The sequence below is a fragment of the Saccopteryx bilineata genome, chromosome 3 (assembly GCF_036850765.1).
Source record: "Saccopteryx bilineata isolate mSacBil1 chromosome 3, mSacBil1_pri_phased_curated, whole genome shotgun sequence".
Lineage (NCBI taxonomy): Eukaryota > Metazoa > Chordata > Mammalia > Chiroptera > Emballonuridae > Saccopteryx > Saccopteryx bilineata.
Window position 1 is genome coordinate 277,920,388 of NC_089492.1, and position 20,038 is coordinate 277,940,425.

General features: G+C 54.6%; 1 protein-coding gene across 13 annotated transcripts in view; it reads left to right on the forward strand.

Annotated features, from left to right (window-relative positions):
* Window positions 1-20,038, forward strand: part of HSPG2 (heparan sulfate proteoglycan 2) — a 108,104-nt gene that overhangs the window by 40,611 nt on the left and 47,455 nt on the right. For 6 of the 13 annotated variants that reach the window (XM_066270167.1, XM_066270169.1, XM_066270168.1 and 3 more), the window contains exons 4-31: window positions 322-396; window positions 3,977-4,086; window positions 4,187-4,245; window positions 4,553-4,713; window positions 6,530-6,580; window positions 6,999-7,127; window positions 7,370-7,609; window positions 7,703-7,822; window positions 9,349-9,480; window positions 9,645-9,789; window positions 9,883-10,034; window positions 10,124-10,270; window positions 12,558-12,721; window positions 13,280-13,459; window positions 13,945-14,141; window positions 14,235-14,382; window positions 15,022-15,149; window positions 15,683-15,769; window positions 15,858-15,916; window positions 16,062-16,129; window positions 17,000-17,140; window positions 17,261-17,437; window positions 17,614-17,793; window positions 17,914-18,032; window positions 18,675-18,786; window positions 18,974-19,087; window positions 19,166-19,293; window positions 19,671-19,757. In XM_066270167.1, the coding sequence (XP_066126264.1) occupies window positions 322-396; window positions 3,977-4,086; window positions 4,187-4,245; window positions 4,553-4,713; window positions 6,530-6,580; window positions 6,999-7,127; window positions 7,370-7,609; window positions 7,703-7,822; window positions 9,349-9,480; window positions 9,645-9,789; window positions 9,883-10,034; window positions 10,124-10,270; window positions 12,558-12,721; window positions 13,280-13,459; window positions 13,945-14,141; window positions 14,235-14,382; window positions 15,022-15,149; window positions 15,683-15,769; window positions 15,858-15,916; window positions 16,062-16,129; window positions 17,000-17,140; window positions 17,261-17,437; window positions 17,614-17,793; window positions 17,914-18,032; window positions 18,675-18,786; window positions 18,974-19,087; window positions 19,166-19,293; window positions 19,671-19,757 (3,610 nt within the window). The remainder of the gene's footprint in view (window positions 1-321; window positions 397-3,976; window positions 4,087-4,186; window positions 4,246-4,552; window positions 4,714-6,529; window positions 6,581-6,998; window positions 7,128-7,369; window positions 7,610-7,702; window positions 7,823-9,348; window positions 9,481-9,644; window positions 9,790-9,882; window positions 10,035-10,123; window positions 10,271-12,557; window positions 12,722-13,279; window positions 13,460-13,944; window positions 14,142-14,234; window positions 14,383-15,021; window positions 15,150-15,682; window positions 15,770-15,857; window positions 15,917-16,061; window positions 16,130-16,999; window positions 17,141-17,260; window positions 17,438-17,613; window positions 17,794-17,913; window positions 18,033-18,674; window positions 18,787-18,973; window positions 19,088-19,165; window positions 19,294-19,670; window positions 19,758-20,038) is intronic. The other 7 variants (XM_066270175.1, XM_066270179.1, XM_066270176.1 and 4 more) reach the window with 3 other exon arrangements.

Below are 20,038 nucleotides of genomic sequence, written 5' to 3' on the forward strand. Positions count from 1 at the left end.
GGGCTGTCCCTTTCCTACTCTGTCTCTCCCCTGGGTCTCATCCTCTGTCTTTCTCTGTTTGGCTTGCCGTCTCACCCCCCCATGTCTGCCTTTCCCTCACTTCCATCTTTGTCTCACTTCTCTCACTCTCCCCCTGCTTTCTCTGTGTCTCTGACTGCGTCTCTCTGGGTCTCTTGATCTTTGTGTCTCTGTCTCCAAATTTCTCATTTCCCCTCTGTTGTCTCACATTCTCTCTTCATGTCTCTGCCTCTCCCTTTGGTTCTCTCACCTCCCTTGCTGTCTGTGCCTCTCCTCGCCTCCCTCTGCTGCCCCACTCTGCAGGCCCTGGGCCACCCCCAGGCCGCCCTCCCGTGGCTGGGATGATGGTCTTGGAGCCTGATGTGGCGTCTCCTCTCAGTAAGTGACCTGCCAGCCCGGTGGGCTTGTTCTCTCCCTCCCCCAGCTCTTCCCTCTCACTCCATTTCTTCCTCCTCTTTTCCTCCCCAGCCTACTCTTTGTCAGACTTGAGGCTCAGCGGCACCTCGCTATAGGGTCTGGGGACCAGGCCCGCGGCTGCCCCGCCCCAGCTGACCCACCTTGTCCTCTGCCCTGACCTGGACGCAGTCAGGCCCCATCTGAGCACTCAGTTTGAACAGAGGAGCCAGGCCTGCTGTTCCCCTAGGCCTATGGGGTGCTGGTTGGGCAGGGAGGGGTGTGGCAACCTCTCAGGGAACAAGGCCCTAGAGTCTAGAGGCAGCTTGTGTCCGCCTGGCGGATCCTGGGGCCGCTCACAGGACCCCGAGGGACCCAGGGCTGGGGTTCTGGGGCCTGGGTGTGTGTAGGAGCTCTGGTGAGTAGAGTGAGTACAGGGGTACAGGCTGCATTTCCCATCCCCACCTGGGTACAGGGCAGCTCTGGGCCTCCGTCCCTCCAGCCTCTGGCTCCAAGTGAGCTCTCCAGATGGGGTCAGAATGAGGGCCAGGAGGTGGAGGGCTGGCCTGGGCAGGCACCCAGTGAGCACTCCCAGCCCCGGCTGTGCCACCCGCTTCTAGCATGCTCAGTTCTGGTGGCTGGCTCCTGAAACAGGCCTCACCTGCCCCAACCCTGCGGCGCTGGCTGCAGGGATACATCCCGGGGTGGGAGAGGGAAAGGCTTGCCCTGACCTGCCCTTTCCTGGAGGAGAGCCAGGGGTGGGGTCAGGCTGGAGGGTCCATGCCCTTCCTAGGCCCTAGTAGAAAGGGGCTTTGTGGAGCCCCAGCCCCTCCCCCCAGGAGTGGGCACATTCCTGGGCAGAGGCCTGGCCTCCTAGCCCGTGCCGTGCTGTGGGGCTGAGGCCAGGGGCCAGGGTGGGGGGACTCTCAATGGGCCTCTGTGCCCGTTCACAAGGGGCCTCTGTGGCCAAGCTCGTGGCCCCCATACTCCGGCCCCCACAGCCCCACCCACCTGGCACCCAGGAGCCCAGCCCTACACTGTCCCTGTGGCTCAGCAGGCAGTGCTGCCCTCACAAGCACCCTCTCTGGGTGTAGGAGTTTACTCCTGTACCTGGCTTGACCACTCCCCCCGTCCGGGCTTTCTCTGAGTCTCAGAGGAGAGGGTCCTAGTTCTGGGCACGTGTATACCTGTGGGCCTGACAGTGCAGGAGGAGGAGGATCGTCCCAGCTGATGCCATTCTCTCTGCCACCTATAAGCTGGTCATCTCCCATCTCTCTGAGCCCACTTCTGCCTCAGGGCCTTCATAGCTGCTGTGCCCTCAGCCTGAGTGCTGTTCCCCCAGATACCTCCCCACCTCTCTGAGCCCACTTCTGCCTCAGGGCCTTCACAGCTGCTGTGCCCTCAGCCTGAGTGCTGTTCCCCCAGATAGCTCCCCACCTCTCTGAGCCCACTTCTGCCTCAGGGCCTTCACAGCTGCTGTGCCCTCAGCCTGAGTGCTGTTCCCCCAGATACCTCCCCACCTCTCTGAGCCCACTTCTGCCTCAAGGACTTCACAGCTGCTGTGCCCTCAGCCTGAGTGCTGTTCCCCCAGACACCTCTCCATGGCTCGCTCTCTTCCTTCAAGCATCCCTTTGAGGAGAGGCCTACCTGGCCACCCTGGGAGAGTAGCACCTCACCTGCATATATTCCTTGCTCATTCATTTCATTTCCTTTCTCCTCCCATTAGAAAGTGATCTCTGTGGGGACAGGAATTGTCATTTGTGGAGTTCACTGTTCTTGCCCTGCCCCCTAGAACAGCCTCAATATAGATTTGTTAAAGCAATGAATTGCCCCCTGCAAATGGGAAGAAATAAAACCAGATCCAATCCTTGGGGTCTTCATAAAGACCAGAGGAATGATTACAGCTAACCTGTGCAGCCCCACGTTTGCACCAAACACTGTGATAAGCTCCTTATGTTTGTTAACTTATTTACTCTTCACAACAGCCCTCTAGGGTGGATCCTGCTATTATCCCCATTCTATAGATAAGGAAATTGAGGCTCAGTATTTGCTCAAGGTCACAGGGTTGTAAATGGCAATTTTGCTCTAGAGGCTGAGCTTTTAACCATTAATTAAGCCCCTCATATAGTAATTGGTCACATTATATTGTACCTACTGTGTGCCAGGCTCTGTGCTAAGCATTATACATATTTAAAACTCATTTTTAATTCATGTTGACTGTTTATAATTTACACCTACATTCATGACATTGAGAACTAATGTGTAAAGAAATCTTGAATAAGTGTTCAAGAAACAATTGTGTGTGGATACACACATACATATGAGTCATTGGCAACTCATATTTATAACTGCTATATGAACTCATGAACATGATGAGACTTAATGTGTAAAAATATATATAGTAGATGCTAAAGAAATAATAGTTGTATGTATTTATATATGCTCAGCCATCACTTACTAGGCACCTACTATGTGCTAGATGCTATGCAAGCACTGGAGATACAGGAGTAAATGAGATCTGCATTCCTCTTTCCACCCCCATCAAGTTCATAGTCTAGCTGTAAAGAGAGCAAGGTGACAAGAGCCTCTAATTTTCTAGCGCTTGTTTCTCGCCAGGTGTGGTATCTGAGCAGACAGGGAGATGTTACATGTAAGCATGATACCATTCATTCTCTACAGCAGCCCAGTGGTTATGCAATGGTTATGGTTAATGCAATTAATGTTCCCAAGTGACCTTTGAAGCTCAGAGAGGCGAGGTTAGTGCCTGAGATGTGGCTGGCCTCAGAGCCCATGATTTTTGTGAAAATGCTTTATGGTCCATGTGTATTCAGGCAGGATCTGTACAATGTGGGGTAGAAGTTCTCCTAATGGAGAAGCAGAGGGGCTGGGAGAGCCCAGAGGAGGGGGGTCTCTAACCCAGCCAGGGTTGGGGGAGGAGGAAACTTCAGGCAGCCTTCTTGGAGAAGGTGATTGTCCCGGGCCAGATGGTTTGGTTGGTTAGAAAGAGCATTGTACCGAAGCTGAACAGTTGCCGGTTAAATCCCCATCAGGGCGCATATGGGAACAGATTGATGTCTCTCTCTTGCTCTCTCCCTTCTTCTCTCTCTAAAATTAATAAAATGAACATTAAAAAAAGGAGGAGGTGATGGCTGAGCTGAGCCCTGAGCAATGAGGAAAAGTTGGCCAGGGAAGAGTGGGGAAACCTCTAAGTCACAAGTGATTTCTGTATCAGGCCAGCCTCCTCCGGACATCACTCTTCTTGTTTATCCTTCCTCTGAGCTGTCAGGGGTCTCTTCTTCTGCACCATCACTTGATTTCTGGATCAGGCCACTTTTCCTGTTAGTTGAAGCCCCTCATTCAAGGATGGGGCCTCAGTTCTGACCCCTGGGCAGACCAGCCAGGGCCACTGTGGAATGTGCTAGTGGGGGCAGTTCTGGGCAGAGCTGGGGTCACACATGTGTCAGCCTCAGCAAGAGGCCTCCAGGGACCATCCCCCTAGTTCCACCTACTGGCCCAAATGCTTGAGGCCACCACGCGGTGACGACCCCCCCCCCCATCTCTGCAGTTTATTTCAGAGCCCTGGTAAATTTCACTCGCTCCATCGCCTACAGCCCTCAGCTGGAGGACGCAAGCTCTGAGGCATTCCGAGAGGTGTCCGAGGCTGTGGTAGAGACGGTGAGGTGCAGGGGCTTTGGGGAGCTTGTGGAGCGGGCTGAGGCAGGGCTGAGGGTGGAGTGAAGGTATCTGGAGGCTGATGGTGTGTGTCCCTCCCCAGCTGGAGTCAGAGTACTTGAAGATTCCCGGAGACCAAATTGTCAGTGTGGTGTTCATCAAGTGAGAAGGGGCCCCTGGGGGCTGTGAGGGACTCATGTCACAGAAAGCTGACAAAGATGGGGAGAAGCCCGGGTACTAGGAGGGGAGGCAGGAGAGGCCTGATCAGATGACCCTCTACTGGTGGAAATCCAGGAATTGGTGGGGGGACAATGTGGAGTTTAACTTGCCCTTCTTGGGGTACAGGGTGTCCAAGAGCAGGGTGAGAATCAAGAGATCAGGCCTGAGCATCAAGACAGGGGGCCGAGGGAGAAGCTGAGACCACAGGCATCTTTCTCACCCTGCTTCCCTGCCCCATGCCCCTCCCTAGGGAGCTGGATGGCTGGGTCTTTGTGGAGTTGGATGTGGGCTCCGAAGGGAACGCGGATGGGGCTCAAATTCAGGAGGTGCTACGCTCCGTTGTCGCCAGTGGCTCCATTGCCTCCTACATCACCTCTCCCCAGGGATTCCAGTTTCGACGCCTGGGCACAGGTGAGTCCATCCTGGAGCCTGGAGTCACCTCTTCCAGTTTCTCCTTTGAGTGTCCTCTGTCATAGGCTCTATTAGCTTGGACTTGCACTCCACTAGGGACAGGGATCTCACCACCTTATGAGTTTACCCCATCAATCTTTTTTTTTTTTTTTACAGAGACAGAGAGAGAATCAGATAGGGACAGACAGGAATGGAGAGAGATGAGAAACATCAATCATTAGGTTTTCATTGCGCATTTCGACACCTTAGTTGTTCATTGATTGCTTTCTCATGTGTGCCTTGACTGTGGGCCTTCAGCAGACCAAGTAACCCCTTGCTCGAGCCAGCGACCTTGGGTCCAAGCTGGTGAGCTTTTGCTCAAGCTGGCGACCTCAGGGTCTCGAACCTGGGTCTTCCGTATCCCAGTTCGACACTCTATCCACTGCACCACTGCCTGGTCAGGCCCCATCAATCTTCATGCAGACTTGGCTTGAACATAATCTGTTTCCTCTCACATGTACCCATTAGACCCAATTTCTGTTCTCTGTCTACCTCTGTACATTGACAATAGGTAATAATTCTTTTCTTCAGATCCCAAACACTTTTGTGTTTAATAATAACCCACAGTTATTTACTGAGCACTGGTTACACGCTAGGCACTCTGTAAGGCCCTTATGTCCTGCCTCCCATTTAGTCTTCACAATAATTCCTGTGAAGTAGATATTATTTCTCCTGTTTTTTATTTTATTTTATTTTTGCAAGAGAGAGACAGAGACAAACAGCAGAGAGACAGAGAGAGAGAGAGAGAGAGAGAGAGGAAGGGAGAGAGATGAGAAACATGAACTCGTAGTTGTTCATTGATTGCTTCTCATACATGCCTTGACGGGGTTGGTGGGGGGGGGGCTCCAGCCGAGATAGTGACCCCTTGCTGAAGCCAGCGGCCTTGGGCTTCAAACCAACGACCTTTGGGCTCAAGCAACCATAGGATCATGTCTATTATCCCATGCTCAAGCCAGTGACCCCCATGTTCAAGCCAGATGAGCCTGCATTCAAGCTGGCAACCTTGACCTGGGTCCTCAGCATCCCAGTTCAACGCTTTATCTATTGCGCCATCGCCTGGTCAGGCTATTCCTGCTGTTTTAGGGATGAGGGCACTGAGGCCCAGAAAGGAAGAATGACTTGTCCAAATCTACATGCACAGATAGTAGAAAAGCCAGAATTTAAACCAAACCTTGTGTCTGTGCCAGTCTTGCCAGAACCTATGATGAGATGAGATGAGAAGCAGATTGGAAACTGAGGCTTGGCGAGAATTGGAAACTGGCTTCAAGTCACATGACTGAGAGATGTAGAGGCCTGGCCTTTGTGCTCTCAGGTGGCTCAGGGTTCTTTTTACTGCGCCCTGTCTCTTGTTTTGACTCCCTGAGTCTTCTCTTCTAGGCTAAACAATCCCAGTTCATTTCTCTTAGGCTGTGATTCTCAGCCCTGTCTCCATCTCATTCCTCTCTCCTGGGAGGGCTCCAGCATATCACCATCTCTGACTCAGTAGAACCCAGAAGTGACCAAACTCTGTACCTACCATGAAAAAATTATTCCTACCAGAAAAAAATAATGAAACCATTACCTCTCTCATGCTGCACATAAAACTTTAATTAACGCACCTGAAGATCAAGGCTGCTCCTTTGGCATCTCCAGGCCCAAGTCTGAAGATTGCAGGGGGTCCAGCCCTCTTCTTTTTCCAATGAGTCTTCCTGGCTAGGGATGGTGGGGTAGGCTTGGCCCAGCCCTGCAGCTCACAGGTCCCAGGTGGGATGGCTGCTGATCATACCTTCCTTTCCAGCACAGACACCCCCGCCCCCCTTGGCCGCCGTGGCGGCCGAAGTGACAGCAGGTGAGAGTGTAAGCCAGATCCAGGCCCAGCCGGGTAACGAAAGTTAATAGATGGAGGGGAAGGAAGGATGAGGACAAGATGGCTGGGCACAGCCCACAAGCCACCCCTTCTCCTCTTCCTCTTTGTCTTCGCTGGGCCGCGTCGTGGCCTGCATGTGTGTGATGTGGTGGTTGCATGTGTGTGGCATGTTAACTGTGTGTGAGGTCTGTGTAAGGGCTAGGTGAGGCTGTCACATATCCCATGTCTCATGTGCTATGGATGTGTCCACCATGTGCTCCTTGCCTTTGCTGAGTCTGCCAGACACCACGTGGCCTGACACAGGGTACCAAAGCTCATCCCAGCCATGCAGTGCCTGTGCCGTCCTTGACACCTTCCATCAACCTTCCACCTGCCTCTCTGACTCCCTCCAACCCCACAGTGCCCCAGATCATGAGAGTCTGCACCGAGACTGAGTTTGCCTGCCACAGCCACAATGAGTGCGTGGCCTTGGAGTATCGCTGTGACCGGAGGCCTGACTGCAGGGACATGTCTGATGAGCTCAACTGTGGTGAGTGGCCTGCAGATTCCAGGGAAGGGTCGGGGTATGCCTGGGCCTCCAAGTTAGTCCAGGCTGTGAGGTTTCAGTGCAGGCAGAGGGGTCTGAGGGAGGCGGGCAGGGACATGGGAAGGTGATACCAGGGTCAGATCCAGAGTACTGGGTACCTGCAGCAGGGAGGGCTTGGGGAGGGGAGGGTGCAAGGGGTAAGGAGTCACTTTCTCCTGTCAACACTGAGTGGGCTGGGTCCACAGAAGAGCTAGAGCTCGGCTCCATGCCACCCCTTCTGGAGACATCACCTATAACATCCCGGCCTGAGGCAACCACCACACGGCCACTACCAGGCACCCGCGCTCCCCAGCCTCTGTTCCCTGCTCCAGACAGGCCCTGTGGGCCCCACGAGGCCAAATGCCACAGTGGGCACTGCATCCCCAAAGACTACGTCTGTGACGGGCAGGAGGACTGTAAGGACGGCAGTGATGAGCTGGACTGCGGTGAGGACCAGGCTGGGGTGGAGGTGGGTGTCCCGGAGGGTCGGTAGCTGGCCAGCAGAGGGCCTCTGGCTGAACCCTGCCTGCTTCCCCCAGGCCCCACGCCACCCTGTGAGCCCAACGAGTTCCCCTGTGGAAATGGGCACTGTGTCCTCAAGCTGTGGCGCTGTGATGGCGACTCTGACTGTGAGGACCACACTGATGAGGCTAACTGCCGTGAGTGTCCCAGGGGTGACCTGCCGTCCCCACCCTGCCAGACCCGGCCTAGTTTCCCCTGTTCCATCCCTTCTTGGGCAGGTCTGTTTGCTCTTCCTGGTGAAGACCCTGAGGACAAATTTTAAAGTTTGCCTCCTTCTGACCTCAGCATTGAGAGCCCTTGGCTCTGAGCTGGTCTTTGTAGCAAGCAGTCTGGCCACACTGCCTGTGGTTAATGTCTCTTTCTTTTCTTTATTACCATTAATCTTGTCTTTGTTATTTATGCTTGTGTGTGGGTCAGACGAGTGGCTAAGAGAGGGCTTGATACATATACCAGGGTCCCTTGATAATGGGGTCCAGGTCAAAGCATTTCTCTTATGGACTTAGAGGATTTTTACCTAGAGCTGGTTCTGTTATTTGTTCCTTCATCAGCCCAGCCCATCCCATCCATCTGTCTGTTCAACTTCCCATTGTTCATTTGTTCAACATCCTTCTTCCTTCCCATCCAGTTATCCACCCACCCTTTCATCGTACTATCCGTCCATCCATTGTCTATACAGCTCTTTATCTATCTATTCACCTCTCTATCCAACATCCTCCTGTCCATCTCACCATTCACTGTTATCCATCCATTCACTGTCCATCCGTCCATCCATCCATTTGTTCATCATCTTTCCTCCCATTCATCTCTCAGTCCACTTATCACTCAATCATTCATTGTCCATATCTTTCCTGCTCTCCATTCATCTATCTATTGTCTAGGAGTGGGGGAAGGGGCAAGAGATCAGGCCTCTGCCAGAAAACAGTCAAAGGAAGTCAGAGCACAGAACAGGGACCATAAAAGCTGGTGGCTTTGGGGCTTGTAGTGTGTTGGGACAGAGGACTTTGAGGTTATGTAGGTAGTTGCCTCCTGGCCTCTCAGTTCCTTCTCTGTGGACGTGCCCCACTCTGCCCTCTCTGTGTGTTCGTCTTGAGCTCAGTCTCCCTTTGAAGAACATCAGTCACTGTCTGCCAGAGATACCAGGCTAGAGCCCAGCCCTGGTGCCAGGCCAACTCTAAGCTTCTGCCAGTCCATAGGTGTCTGCTTCAGGTCAGGTGTCATCCTGGCCCATGATAGGGGTACAGAGCAGCAGGGTCTGGGCTGTGGCAGGCCCTTTGCAAGGCCTTTGTGGTAGAGAGCACTGCCCTGGGTATCACCCGGAGTCCAGAGATACCAGCCACTTTGACTCTGCCTTTGACAGGGGTCTTGTGCTTCCAAAGGTGGATGAATGTGGGAGGAACTGGGTGACTGTGACGGGCCAGGTTGTGAGGAATGCAGGTGGAGTGAGTTTGGGGGGGCAGAGTAAGGTGATGAGCTGTTTGATGGCTGTCTGATGACTGTGGATGTGGGTAGTGTTGTGGCAACGCTGTCAGAGCTGTGTGTCATGTGGGTGAGATGAGGGAGTGACCCTGGGAACACCTGGGGAAGGTAGACAGGGTGGGGCTGTGGGCAGAGGTCAAAAAGGGGGTGGTCCGCCCACTGCCCGCACCACCTGCTCTGTCCCCAGCTGCCAAGCACCCTGAGGACGTGTGCAAGCCCACGCAGTTCCGCTGTGTCTCCACAAACACATGCATCTCGGCCAGCTTCCACTGCGATGAGGAGAGCGACTGTCAGGACCGCAGTGATGAGTTTGGCTGCAGTGAGCGGGGAGCTGGGGGTTGATCTGGGGGCCTTGGGCTGGTTTCCAGGTGCCCCTCTCCACAGTCTCAGCCTCAGCCCTCCCCAGCCTGGCGCCTCTGAGCCATTCCCCCACTCCTTAACCCTTTCCCCCTCACACCCCTCACTCCTGCTCCTGTCTCTCAGTGCCTCCCCAGGTGGTGACCCCTCCCCAGGAGTTGATCCAGGCTTCCCGGGGCCAAACAGTGACCTTCACCTGTGTGGCCACTGGTGTCCCCACCCCCATCATCAACTGGCGGCTAAACTGGGGCCATATTCCATCTCATCCCAGGTGTGATCCTGGGCCTGATTGGGGACTGGGGATGTAAAGGAGGCTGGGTCACTGGCCCAGGGCTGACCCTGACTCTCTCTTGGGCCCCACCAGGGTGACAGTGACCAGTGAGGGAGGCCGTGGCACGCTGACCATCCGCGATGTGAAGGAAGCAGACCAGGGTGCCTACACCTGTGAGGCCATGAATGCCCGAGGCATGGTGTTTGGCATTCCTGACGGTGTTCTGGAGCTCATTCCTCAGCGAGGTATGACTGTTGGGCTGGAGGGCACTGGGCATGGTGGTGGAGCGGCCTGCCTGGGGCCTGCTACAGCCCACTCCTATGCCACCCAACAGGGCCCTGTCCTGATGGGCACTTCTACCTGGAGAACAGCGCCTCCTGCCTGCCCTGCTTCTGCTTTGGTGTTACCAACCTGTGCCAGAGCAGCCGCCGCTTCCGAGACCAGATCCGGCTGCGCTTTGACCAGCCTGATGACTTCAAGGGTGCGTTGGTGGGTGGGTGGGCAGATTCTGTGGTGGGTGGGAGGTAGGACCAGGCGCCAGTAGGCTTAGAAGGAGGGCAGACATAGGAGAGCAGGAGCACTGGACATGTGGGGCCAGGTTCGGGGAGGGACACAGTTGCTAAAGAAATGCTGAGCCCTATGAAAAAATGTTTTTCCCATTTCAGGGGAGAAACATTTTTAGGAAAAGCCAAATTTACACTTGATATTTGCCTGCTTCAGGTTGTGAAGAAGATGGGCTCTGGAGTCAGAATTTTGGTTCAAATCCTGTCTCTGACCCTTACTGCCTGTATGACCTTGGTCAGGTTCCTGTCTCGGTTTTCTCATCCATAAAATTGGTAGAAAATAATAATCACTACCTCCCAGGTTGTTGTAATTACTTAATGGGTTAATATGTCAGCCTCTCAGAATAGTGCTTGGTCCATGGCAAGTGCCCAGGAAGTGTTCCCTGGTGTCATCCTCATCCTGACAGAGTAAGAGGTACCCTTGTCCTCAGAGCATAAGAGCCCAGGCTTTGGTATCTTCTTAGCCCAGGGCTGACCTCCAGCTGCATCTATTACTGCCTGTGTGACTTTGACCAAGTCTCTTGGCTTCTCTGGGCCTGTTTTCCCAAACTTAAAGGTAGGCAGCTGAACTCAGTTCTCTCGCTCTGAGATGCAGAATGGCATGGGTCCAGACATCAGACAGACCTGGGTTCAAGTTCCAGCTTCATCATTAACAGCTGACGTCAGGCAGGCCTTTATCTCATTACCTCCATCACTGAAGATTAAATGCAAGTTGAAGGCTTAGTGTTTTACACAGTCTGCACTCAACAGATGTTGCCTATTATGTCCCTTTGTTGGTTGAGGAACCTCAAAGTGACTCTTATACAATGTAATTACCTCCCAAAGTTGTCTCCTGGTATATTTAGAATAAGAATAGCCATGGGCACTATTTCACAAGCACTCAGTTGGCACTGTGGCCTGATTCACACAGTCACTGGGTGGCCAACAGTTCTGGCGAGGTTGGGGCTTTTTTTTTACTATTTTCAGATGAGGCTCCCTGAGGCTCTTAGAGGTTGTGCGGCTTCCCTGGGGTCACACAGCCGCTTTAGAGGCAGAACTGGAACCCAGGCCAGTGTGATTGGAATCAGGATGGTCAAGGTGGGCAGGGATTCCAAGGCGAGTAGGTGGCCTGTATGTGTAGATGGTAGCCAGAATAGAGGGTGGCCTAAAACGTCCCTGGAAGGGAGAGAGGAAGGCAGGATGGGGCACTGGAGCCTGATCTTGGGGACTGTGTATGGTCACTCGTCAGATGAGGGGCTGGACTCCTCCTTGGTTGCAGGGGTGCATTTAGGATCAAGGGGGAAAGCTATTGGCAGATGTAGACAGATACAGAAGCAGGGTAAGGAAGAACTTTATAAGAGTCAAAACTGTCCAGACTTGGGAGGGGCTGCCTTTGGAAGTAATGAGCTCTCCATCCCTTAGAGCTGTCCAGTGTGGTAGTCACTAATCACGTGTAGCTATTTAAATTTAAATAAATTAATTTAGTTCCTCGGTCACTCTAGCCACATTGCAAGTGCCCAGTAGCTACATGTGGTTAGTGGCTACAACTATATATTGGAAAGGACAGATATAGGATATTTCTATCATCACAGAAAGTTCTCTTGGATGGTTGGTGCTGCCCTAGAGATCCGGGAGAATGCTATGGAGAGAATTCCTCTGTGTGTGTCTGATGACCCGTTATAGTAACAGCAACAACAGCTAACCATCTGTGGGGAAAACAGCTGTGTTAGGCTTGCTCGTTTCCTGGCTGCAAGCACTTTGCACAATTAGTGTATGAGCATGCGGCAGAAAGCCACATGTGTGTCTCTGTGAAAAGCTACGGTGCTTTCTCTCAGCGGTGATTCTCCCAGATTGCTCTCCCGCCACCACTGCAAGGTGCGGTTCCTTGATTCCCTCATCTGCCACCGTGAGGGGCGGTTTTCCTGATCCCTTGCCCTCCGCTGCAAAAAGCGGTTTTTCCTTTGTTTATTCACTTGCCCATCTATGCGAGCCTCCAATAAATGGGTAGTGGCCCAGTGCTTTCCGGCTCCACAGTTCCTCTACCATCTGCCCAAATTCAATGTGAACCTGCCTGACCTCGCCACCACATTACAGAACACTAACGTTCTCCAAATCACAGTTCTCCCAGAACGAAATTTCCCATCTGTTTGGGTTACCAGTCCTCAAGGTGGGGTCTCAGGCAGTCACATGCTATAGCCCTCGATCCCTCCCTCTTGCCACCTGCAGGCGTGAACGTGACCATGCCCGAGCAGCCCGGCCTGCCACCCCTCTCCTCCACCCAGCTCCAGATAGACACTGCTCTGCAGGAGTTCCAGCTGGTCGACCTGTCCCGCCGCTTCCTGGTCCACAAGTCTTTCTGGGCTCTGCCTGAGCAGTTCCTGGGCAACAAGGTGAGGGGCCCGGCTGCCACCCTGGGTAAGGAAAGGGCTGAGCCCCTCCTCACATGCCAGGAACTGGGCTCTGCTCCCTTGAAGCTGGTGGGCAGAAGGGGAGACTCGGCTGTAGGGAGAGGCGTGGTCGTGCCCCAGCGCAGCCTGTGGGCAGCGACTCTTCATCCTGCCTGCCTCTCTCAGGTTGGGAGGCATGCTGACTCAGCCTTCAGAGAGCCCTCCCGGACCACCCCCGCACCCGGGCTACATGATGGGCTCCCCCTCTGGCACCCTGGGCACCTTCTCCCTGGAAGGGAGAGAGGAAGGCAGGATGGGGCACTGGAGCCTGATCTTGGGGACTGTGTATGGTCACAGTCCTACTCCCTGCCCCTTTATACTGAGCGCCCCAAAGGCAGAGCCCGGGTCCCGCCCATCTGCTCCCTGTGCCCAGCTCCATGCCAGGCTCACAGTGAGCACCAGGTCTGCAGAGTGAAGGGAGAGGGGGATGACTGGACACATAGTGGGCATCAAGCGTGTCTATGGCTGCTGCCTTGCCCTGATCTGCCCTGTCTTGGCCAGGTGGACTCCTACGGTGGCTCGCTGCGCTATAAGGTGCGCTATGAGCTGGCACGTGGTACACTGGAGCCAGAGCAGCGGCCAGATGTGGTCCTTGTGGGTGCCGGATTTCGCCTTCTCTCCCGAGGCCACACGCCCACCCAGCCCGGTGCTGTGAACCAGCGCCAAGTCCAGTTCTCTGAGGTAGGTGGTTCCTGAGTCCTCAGGCCTGGGGGTCAAGGGGCACATTAGGGAGACTATTGGGAAAACAGCTGTGGTTAGGCTTGCTTGCTTGTTTTCTGGCTGTAAGCACTTTGCACGATTAGTGTGTGAGCATGTGGCAGAAAGCCACGTTAGCCTATATCAGGCTCTGGGTACTTTCCCTCAGTGTGGATCGCTTACCTGCCACCGTGAGGGGTGGTTTTCTTGTTTGCTTGTCCGCTGCCACTAGAAGCAGTTTTCTCCTGCCTGTTTGCTTGCCCGCCATTGTGAGAATCCAATAAACTGAATGCTCCAGTGCCTTTCTGCTCCATGGTTCCTCTGTGGTCTGCCTGAATCCAGTGTGAACTTTCCTGGCCTCAGCCACCAGCATTATACCTGGCTCAGTGGGCAGGATTCAGTTCAGATGGGTATGGAGCTGGCCTTACATAGACATTGACTCATGCCCCCCCACCCCTGTCTACACCCAGGAGCACTGGGTCCATGAGTCTGGCCGGCCAGTGCAACGGGCAGAGATGATGCAGGTGCTGCAGAGCTTGGAGGCCGTGCTCATCCAGACAGTGTACAACACCAAGATGGCCAGCGTGGGACTGAGCGACATCGCCATGGATACCACTGTCACCTATGCCACCAGCCATGGCCGTGCCCACAGCGTAGAGGAGTGCAGGTGCCTGCCCCAGCAGGGACCCTGGCAAGGATGGGAAAGAAACAGCAGGATCTAATGGTTCCTGAAGCCACTGTCTTGGTCCTTTCCCCTCAGATGCCCTATTGGCTATTCTGGCTTATCCTGCGAGAGCTGCGATGCCCACTTTACACGGGTACCTGGTGGGCCCTACCTGGGTACCTGCTCTGGTTGCAACTGCAATGGCCATGCCAGCTACTGTGATCCTGTGTATGGCCACTGCCTGGTGAGTAGTGCCAGCTGACTGAGTAGGGGCAGGGGACAGAGGCGGGGGGGGGAAGCCCAGGGTGAGACTTCCTGTGCCCACAAGCTTAGCACAACCTCCAGAATGACTGTCACGTTAAGTTACATGAACTGAGATACAATGTTCAGATGAGGGACGTGAAAGTCCTGCTTTCTTCCACCCTGGAAACAGTCCTGGAGAGTACTGGCAAGGCCTGGCCCTAAGCAGGGCAGCCCTAAGGGGAAGGAGCCTGAGAATCATGTTATTTCTTAGGAAGGGTGGAGAGAGCTGGGACTGCGGAGCTGACAGAAGAGAAGGCTCAAGCAGGGAAAACTGTTATCTCCAAATCTCTGGAGAGCTGTCAGAGGTAGAAGGAGCAGACTCAGAGGGCAGACTCGTGGGTGCTGATTAGAGGAGGGAGGTTTAGGTTGGTAGAAAACAGGCATTTGGAACCTTCTATGGGAAAGGCTGCCATGTGAGGCGGTGAGCTTCTCATTAGAATGCAAAGCTGTGGAGTCATTTCAGCGTGATGGGGAGGCAGAGCCGGAGTCTGACCCTCGAGGATCCCTCTGGTTCAGTGTGGCCCCACATTGGGGGCAGAGGGCTGCTCTATAGAATCTGAACTACTCCCTCCCCTTCCAGAATTGCCAGCACAACACCGAGGGACCACAGTGCAACAAGTGCAAGCCCGGCTTCTTTGGGGATGCCACAAAGGCCACAGCCACAGCCTGCCGGCCCTGCCCTTGCCCATACATCGATGCCTCCCGCAGGTAGGACCCAGCTTGGGAGGGGGCGGATATGTCTGGGTCAGCGGGTGGTGCAATAATCTAGAGCAGTGGTTCTCAACCTTTCTAATGCCGTGACCCCGCAATACAGTTCCTCATGTTGCGGTGACCCCAAACCAAAAAATAACTTTGGTGGCTACTTCATAACTGTAATTTTGCTACAGTTATGATTCGGAATGTAAATACCTGATATGCATTATGTATTTTCTGATGGCTTTAGGCGACCCCACCGAGGTCGCAACCCACAGGTTGAGAACCTCTGGATGCATACTCTGGGCAAGGAAGTGGGAGGCCTGGGTACAAATCATAACATGGCCAGTAAATTGTTCTATGCCCCTTGATGTCTCTGGGCCTCGGTTTCCTTTTCCATATACTGGGCCCATTTGTCTTCCTTACTGTGAGACAGCAGATCAAGAACATGTGGAAAAAGAGGTGATATCATGACGGTCTCTGTGAACAGCAGTCATTTCCCTGTCATTGTAGCCCTGTCCCATGTCCTGTCCACTTGATCCCCACAGATTCTCAGATACCTGCTTCCTAGACACAGATGGCCAAGCCACATGTGATGCATGTGCCCCAGGCTACACAGGCCGCCGCTGTGAGAGGTGAGAGAGGCTGGGGGCGAGGCTGGGGGAACAGGTGGTACTGGGTAGGAGCATGAACGTGCCATTCACGACTGGCTCTCTCCCTCAGTTGTGCCCCCGGATATGAGGGCAACCCTATCCAGCCAAGTGGAAAGTGCAGGCCCACCAGTGAGTATCACAGCCACCTTCCTCAGTCCTGGAGCCCAACACAACCCATGATCCTTGGGGAGCTGCCCTTTTCTGGCCCCCGTATGTCCAGACTATGTCAGTGTTATTTCCTCCTACCCTGCCAACACCTGCTTTGTGCCTCCAGACCAGCAGATTGTACGCTGTGATGAGCGAGGCAGCTTGGGGACCCCTGGGGAGGCCTGCCGCTGTAAGGTACACACGCCTTCCCATCGTACCCCAGGGGCCTTGGATCCTGGCACGCAGCTGGGAGGGGGAGGCAGGAGGAAGGAAGATTCATCTTCTCCATAGGTCCTTAGCTAATGGGTGGTGGCCTAGCCAGAGTCTTATGGGCCTGGCTGACCCCTCCTGAGCGATGGTTGGGGTGTCAAGGGACCCGGGTTTAAGTCTCCGATCCTTTGCTTGTCATTCTTTGTTTGACTGTTGTATCTGTACTGCCCCTTTGCTTTTACCATGCTTTAATTCTCACATGGACACAGTGATGTAGGTATTAGCATTGCCCGTTTACAGGTGAGGAGTTAGAGGCTTAGAGGAGGGAAGTTATGTCATTTGCAGTAAGAGTGTCATTGGAGAATAGGACTGAACATGATTTGAAGTCAAGCACCCTGACCTTAAATCCCAGAGTGGATTAACAAACCAAGTGAGCTTGTAGCAATCATTTTTCATCTCCAAGCCTCAGTTTCCTCATGAAGCATGGAGAGCTATCACATACCTCTCAAGGTACTTAGAGGAGTTAAATGAGACGATGGTTGAACAGAAACTAGCAAAGTGATTGAAAGACTCCATGAACAGTAGCAGTAATTATTTTAACCAGTCGCTATATTTTAAATCTAAAATTATTTGTGAGCCCCCTAGCAACCAAAGAGATAAGGGGAAACTGATTGCTTGCATAAGCTCCATATAAGTGAGAATTATTGTTCACGTGGTTGCAGTCCTTCATACATGTGCTCTTTCTGTGGCTCCCCCTGGCCTTGGGTCCCCATCTGAATGCGGGTGGATTAGGTCGGAAGCTGCAGGCAGCCCTTCCCGTGGGCCGTCCTGCAGCTCCCAGCTCTGTGCCTGCAGAACAACGTGGTGGGGCGTCTGTGCAATGAATGTGCCGCCGGTTCTTTCCACCTGAGTGCCCACAACCCCGACGGCTGCCTCAAGTGCTTCTGCATGGGTGTCAGTCGTCAGTGCACCAGCTCCTCTTGGAGTCGTGCCCAGGTACCTGTCTACCGGAGGCGGGTGGGGGTGTGCAGACAGGCAGGACCGCCAAGCCCAGTGCTGGGTGGACTCGGCGCCAGTCCCAGGCCACAGCTCCATAGGCCTCTTCTCCGCTCCCAGGTGCACGGGGCCTCTGGGGTACCCGATGAGTTCAGTCTGATCAACGCTGCAGGCACCCACACCACCAGCATGGACATCTCATCCCCCGTGCCTGGGGAACTGGTCTTCTCCTCCTTCCACCACCTCCTAACTGGACCCTACTTCTGGAGCCTGCCTTCACGCTTCCGTGGGGACAAGGTGGGCAGGGGGTGGGAAAAGAAGGGGAATTCTAGGCAGTAGGAGCAGTGCAGGCAAAGGCTCGGAAGCAGGGTTGTTGTGGTGCCTTTGGAGAAGAGGTTGAGGGGGTGGCGGGAGCAGCGGCAGGGCCAGACTGTGGGGACCTCAGCTGACGACCCCTTCACCCTGTGTCCCAGGTGACCTCCTATGGAGGGGAGCTGCGCTTCACAGTGACCCAGCAGCCCCAGCCTGGCTCCTTGCCCCTGCACAGGCAGCCGTTGGTGGTACTGCAGGGCAATGGCATCGTCTTGGAGCATCACCCCTCCAGGGAGCCGAGCCCTGGCCAGCCCAGCACCTTCACTGTGCCCTTCCGGGAGGTGAGCCACGCTGTCCCAAGAGCCTCCCTGGGGAGGGGCAGGCCCCCTGCTTCTCTCACCCAGGGGAGTTGGTATCCCAGGATGTCAGGGGTTGTAGCACATGTGTCCTTGCCTTGGCAGCAAGCATGGCAACGGCCTGATGGGCAGCCAGCCACACGGGAGCACCTGCTGATGGCACTGGCGGGCATTGACAGCCTCCTGATCCAGGCGTCCTACAGCCAGCAGCCAGCTGAGAGCAGGTGTCTGGGGCCGGGGCAGGAGGACGGAAGGGGCCTTGGGCTGGCGGCTCCAGTCTGAGCGGGTCAGTGCAGTGGTGCCTGGCTGCCAGCTCTACCTCTTGCAGGCTGTGGCCGTCTTGTGTCTCATTTTCCCCATCTGCAAAATGGAGATTATAACAGTGCCTCCCTCATAGGGCTTGTCTCAGGTCAGGTTTCCTAGAGGCAAAGCCTGAGATGGGGTGCACATGATTCACAAGAGGAACCTGGGGGGAAGGGAAGGAGGGAGGGACACAGCAGGGGGAAGTGGCCAGGCAAGGAAAAGCCTGGTTTCAGGTAAAGCCTCTGCTTCATCCCCATGGAGCTCTGCAGTGTCGTCCTGCTTTGAGGCAAGGGGGTTTTGTGCCCTTGGTCATTCTGTCATTGGTCACCCCAGAGAGCAGAGTAGTTTGTCCTTTCCAGGCGAGAAAGGTGTAGTCTCTGGGGAAAGTTGCAGGTATAAGCCATTCGCCACAATTCTTGCAGCAGGTGGGGAATGGACGCCTAGTTAGGGAACTGGATCACGACAGAGCTTTGGGGGGGGGGGTGAAGGAGATGATCGCTGGGAGGATTCCAGAGATTCCTGGCACAGAGTGAGTGCTCATTCATGTGGTTTGTCACGCCCAGGATCTCTGGCATTAGCATGGACGTGGCTGTGCCTGAGGACACTGGCCAGGACCCTGCATTGGAAGTGGAACAGTGCACCTGCCCACCTGGGTACCGTGGCCCATCCTGCCAGGTGAGCCCTGGGCCCCACACACCTGTCCAGACAGTTCCCATAGTGCTTGGTGCTCCCTGGCTCCTCCACCTTTAGCTCTTTCCACCTCCCCAGTCGTACCCCAGCCCTGCCACCCAGTGGCCCCTGCCCAGAACACTTTCTGCTGAGGAAGCCCCCCTATCCCCAACTGCCCTCTTTCTTCCCCCAGGACTGTGACACCGGTTACACACGCACACCTAGTGGTCTCTACCTGGGCACCTGTGAACGTTGCAGCTGCCATGGCCACACAGAAGTCTGTGAGCCCGAAACAGGTGCCTGCCAGGTAAGCCCCACCCTTCTTCTTGCCCCAGGGATCTGTGACCTCAAGGCGCCCACCCTTAACCACTCTCTGCCCCTTCAGGGTTGCCAGCACCACACAGAGGGCCCTCGGTGTGAGCAGTGCCAGCCGGGATACTATGGGGACGCCCAACAAGGGACACCACAGGACTGCCAGCCATGCCCGTGCTATGGAGCCCCATCTGCTGGCCAGTGTGTTCAATCCCTGCCTGTACCTGCCCTTTCGTGAAATGTCCTCTGTCCTCCTCCCAAACTTCCTTCTTCCCAGGCCCTTCTGAAAGGCAGTGGTTAAATTCTGGCCTTACCACTTCCTCAGTGTGTCATTTTGTATAAGATGCACTTCCCTCTCTGGGCCTCAACTTCCTCATCTGTGAAATGGGGATTGTGATGTACTCCACCTGGTTTCCTTGTGTAAGAATTGAATGAGATGACACACATGGAGATCTTAGTAAAGTGCCTGGCACTCAGAATATGTTAGTTCATAGGCCTGCTCTTCCTCTCCCTCCTCCCCTGGTCCTGATGGAGGAGCTGTGGACCTTCTAACTGGAAATTTGCCCCCACGTTCTCAGGGCCACCCACACATGCTTTCTGGACACAGACGGCCACCCTACCTGTGATGCATGCTCCCCAGGCCACAGTGGGCGTCACTGTGAGAGGTGAGGCGGGTGGCCGGCAGGGTGGGTAGCATGCAGGTGGGCCTGCCCCCGGAGTCATTCTGGGTCTAGTTCTCCTGACCCGGAGGGACCAGAAGCCTCTCACTCACCCTATACAGGCCCCAGGCGATGATCAGCTCCCTTTCCTGAGAGCCATTTGAGGTCCTCGGAGATCTGGGATTGCAGTTCACCTCCAACCCCAGCACGCCCTGCCCCAGGCAGGCCAGAGTCTTCCCAGAACACTGCTCATACTTGTGAAGGTCATGGTTTTGAGGCAGAGCATG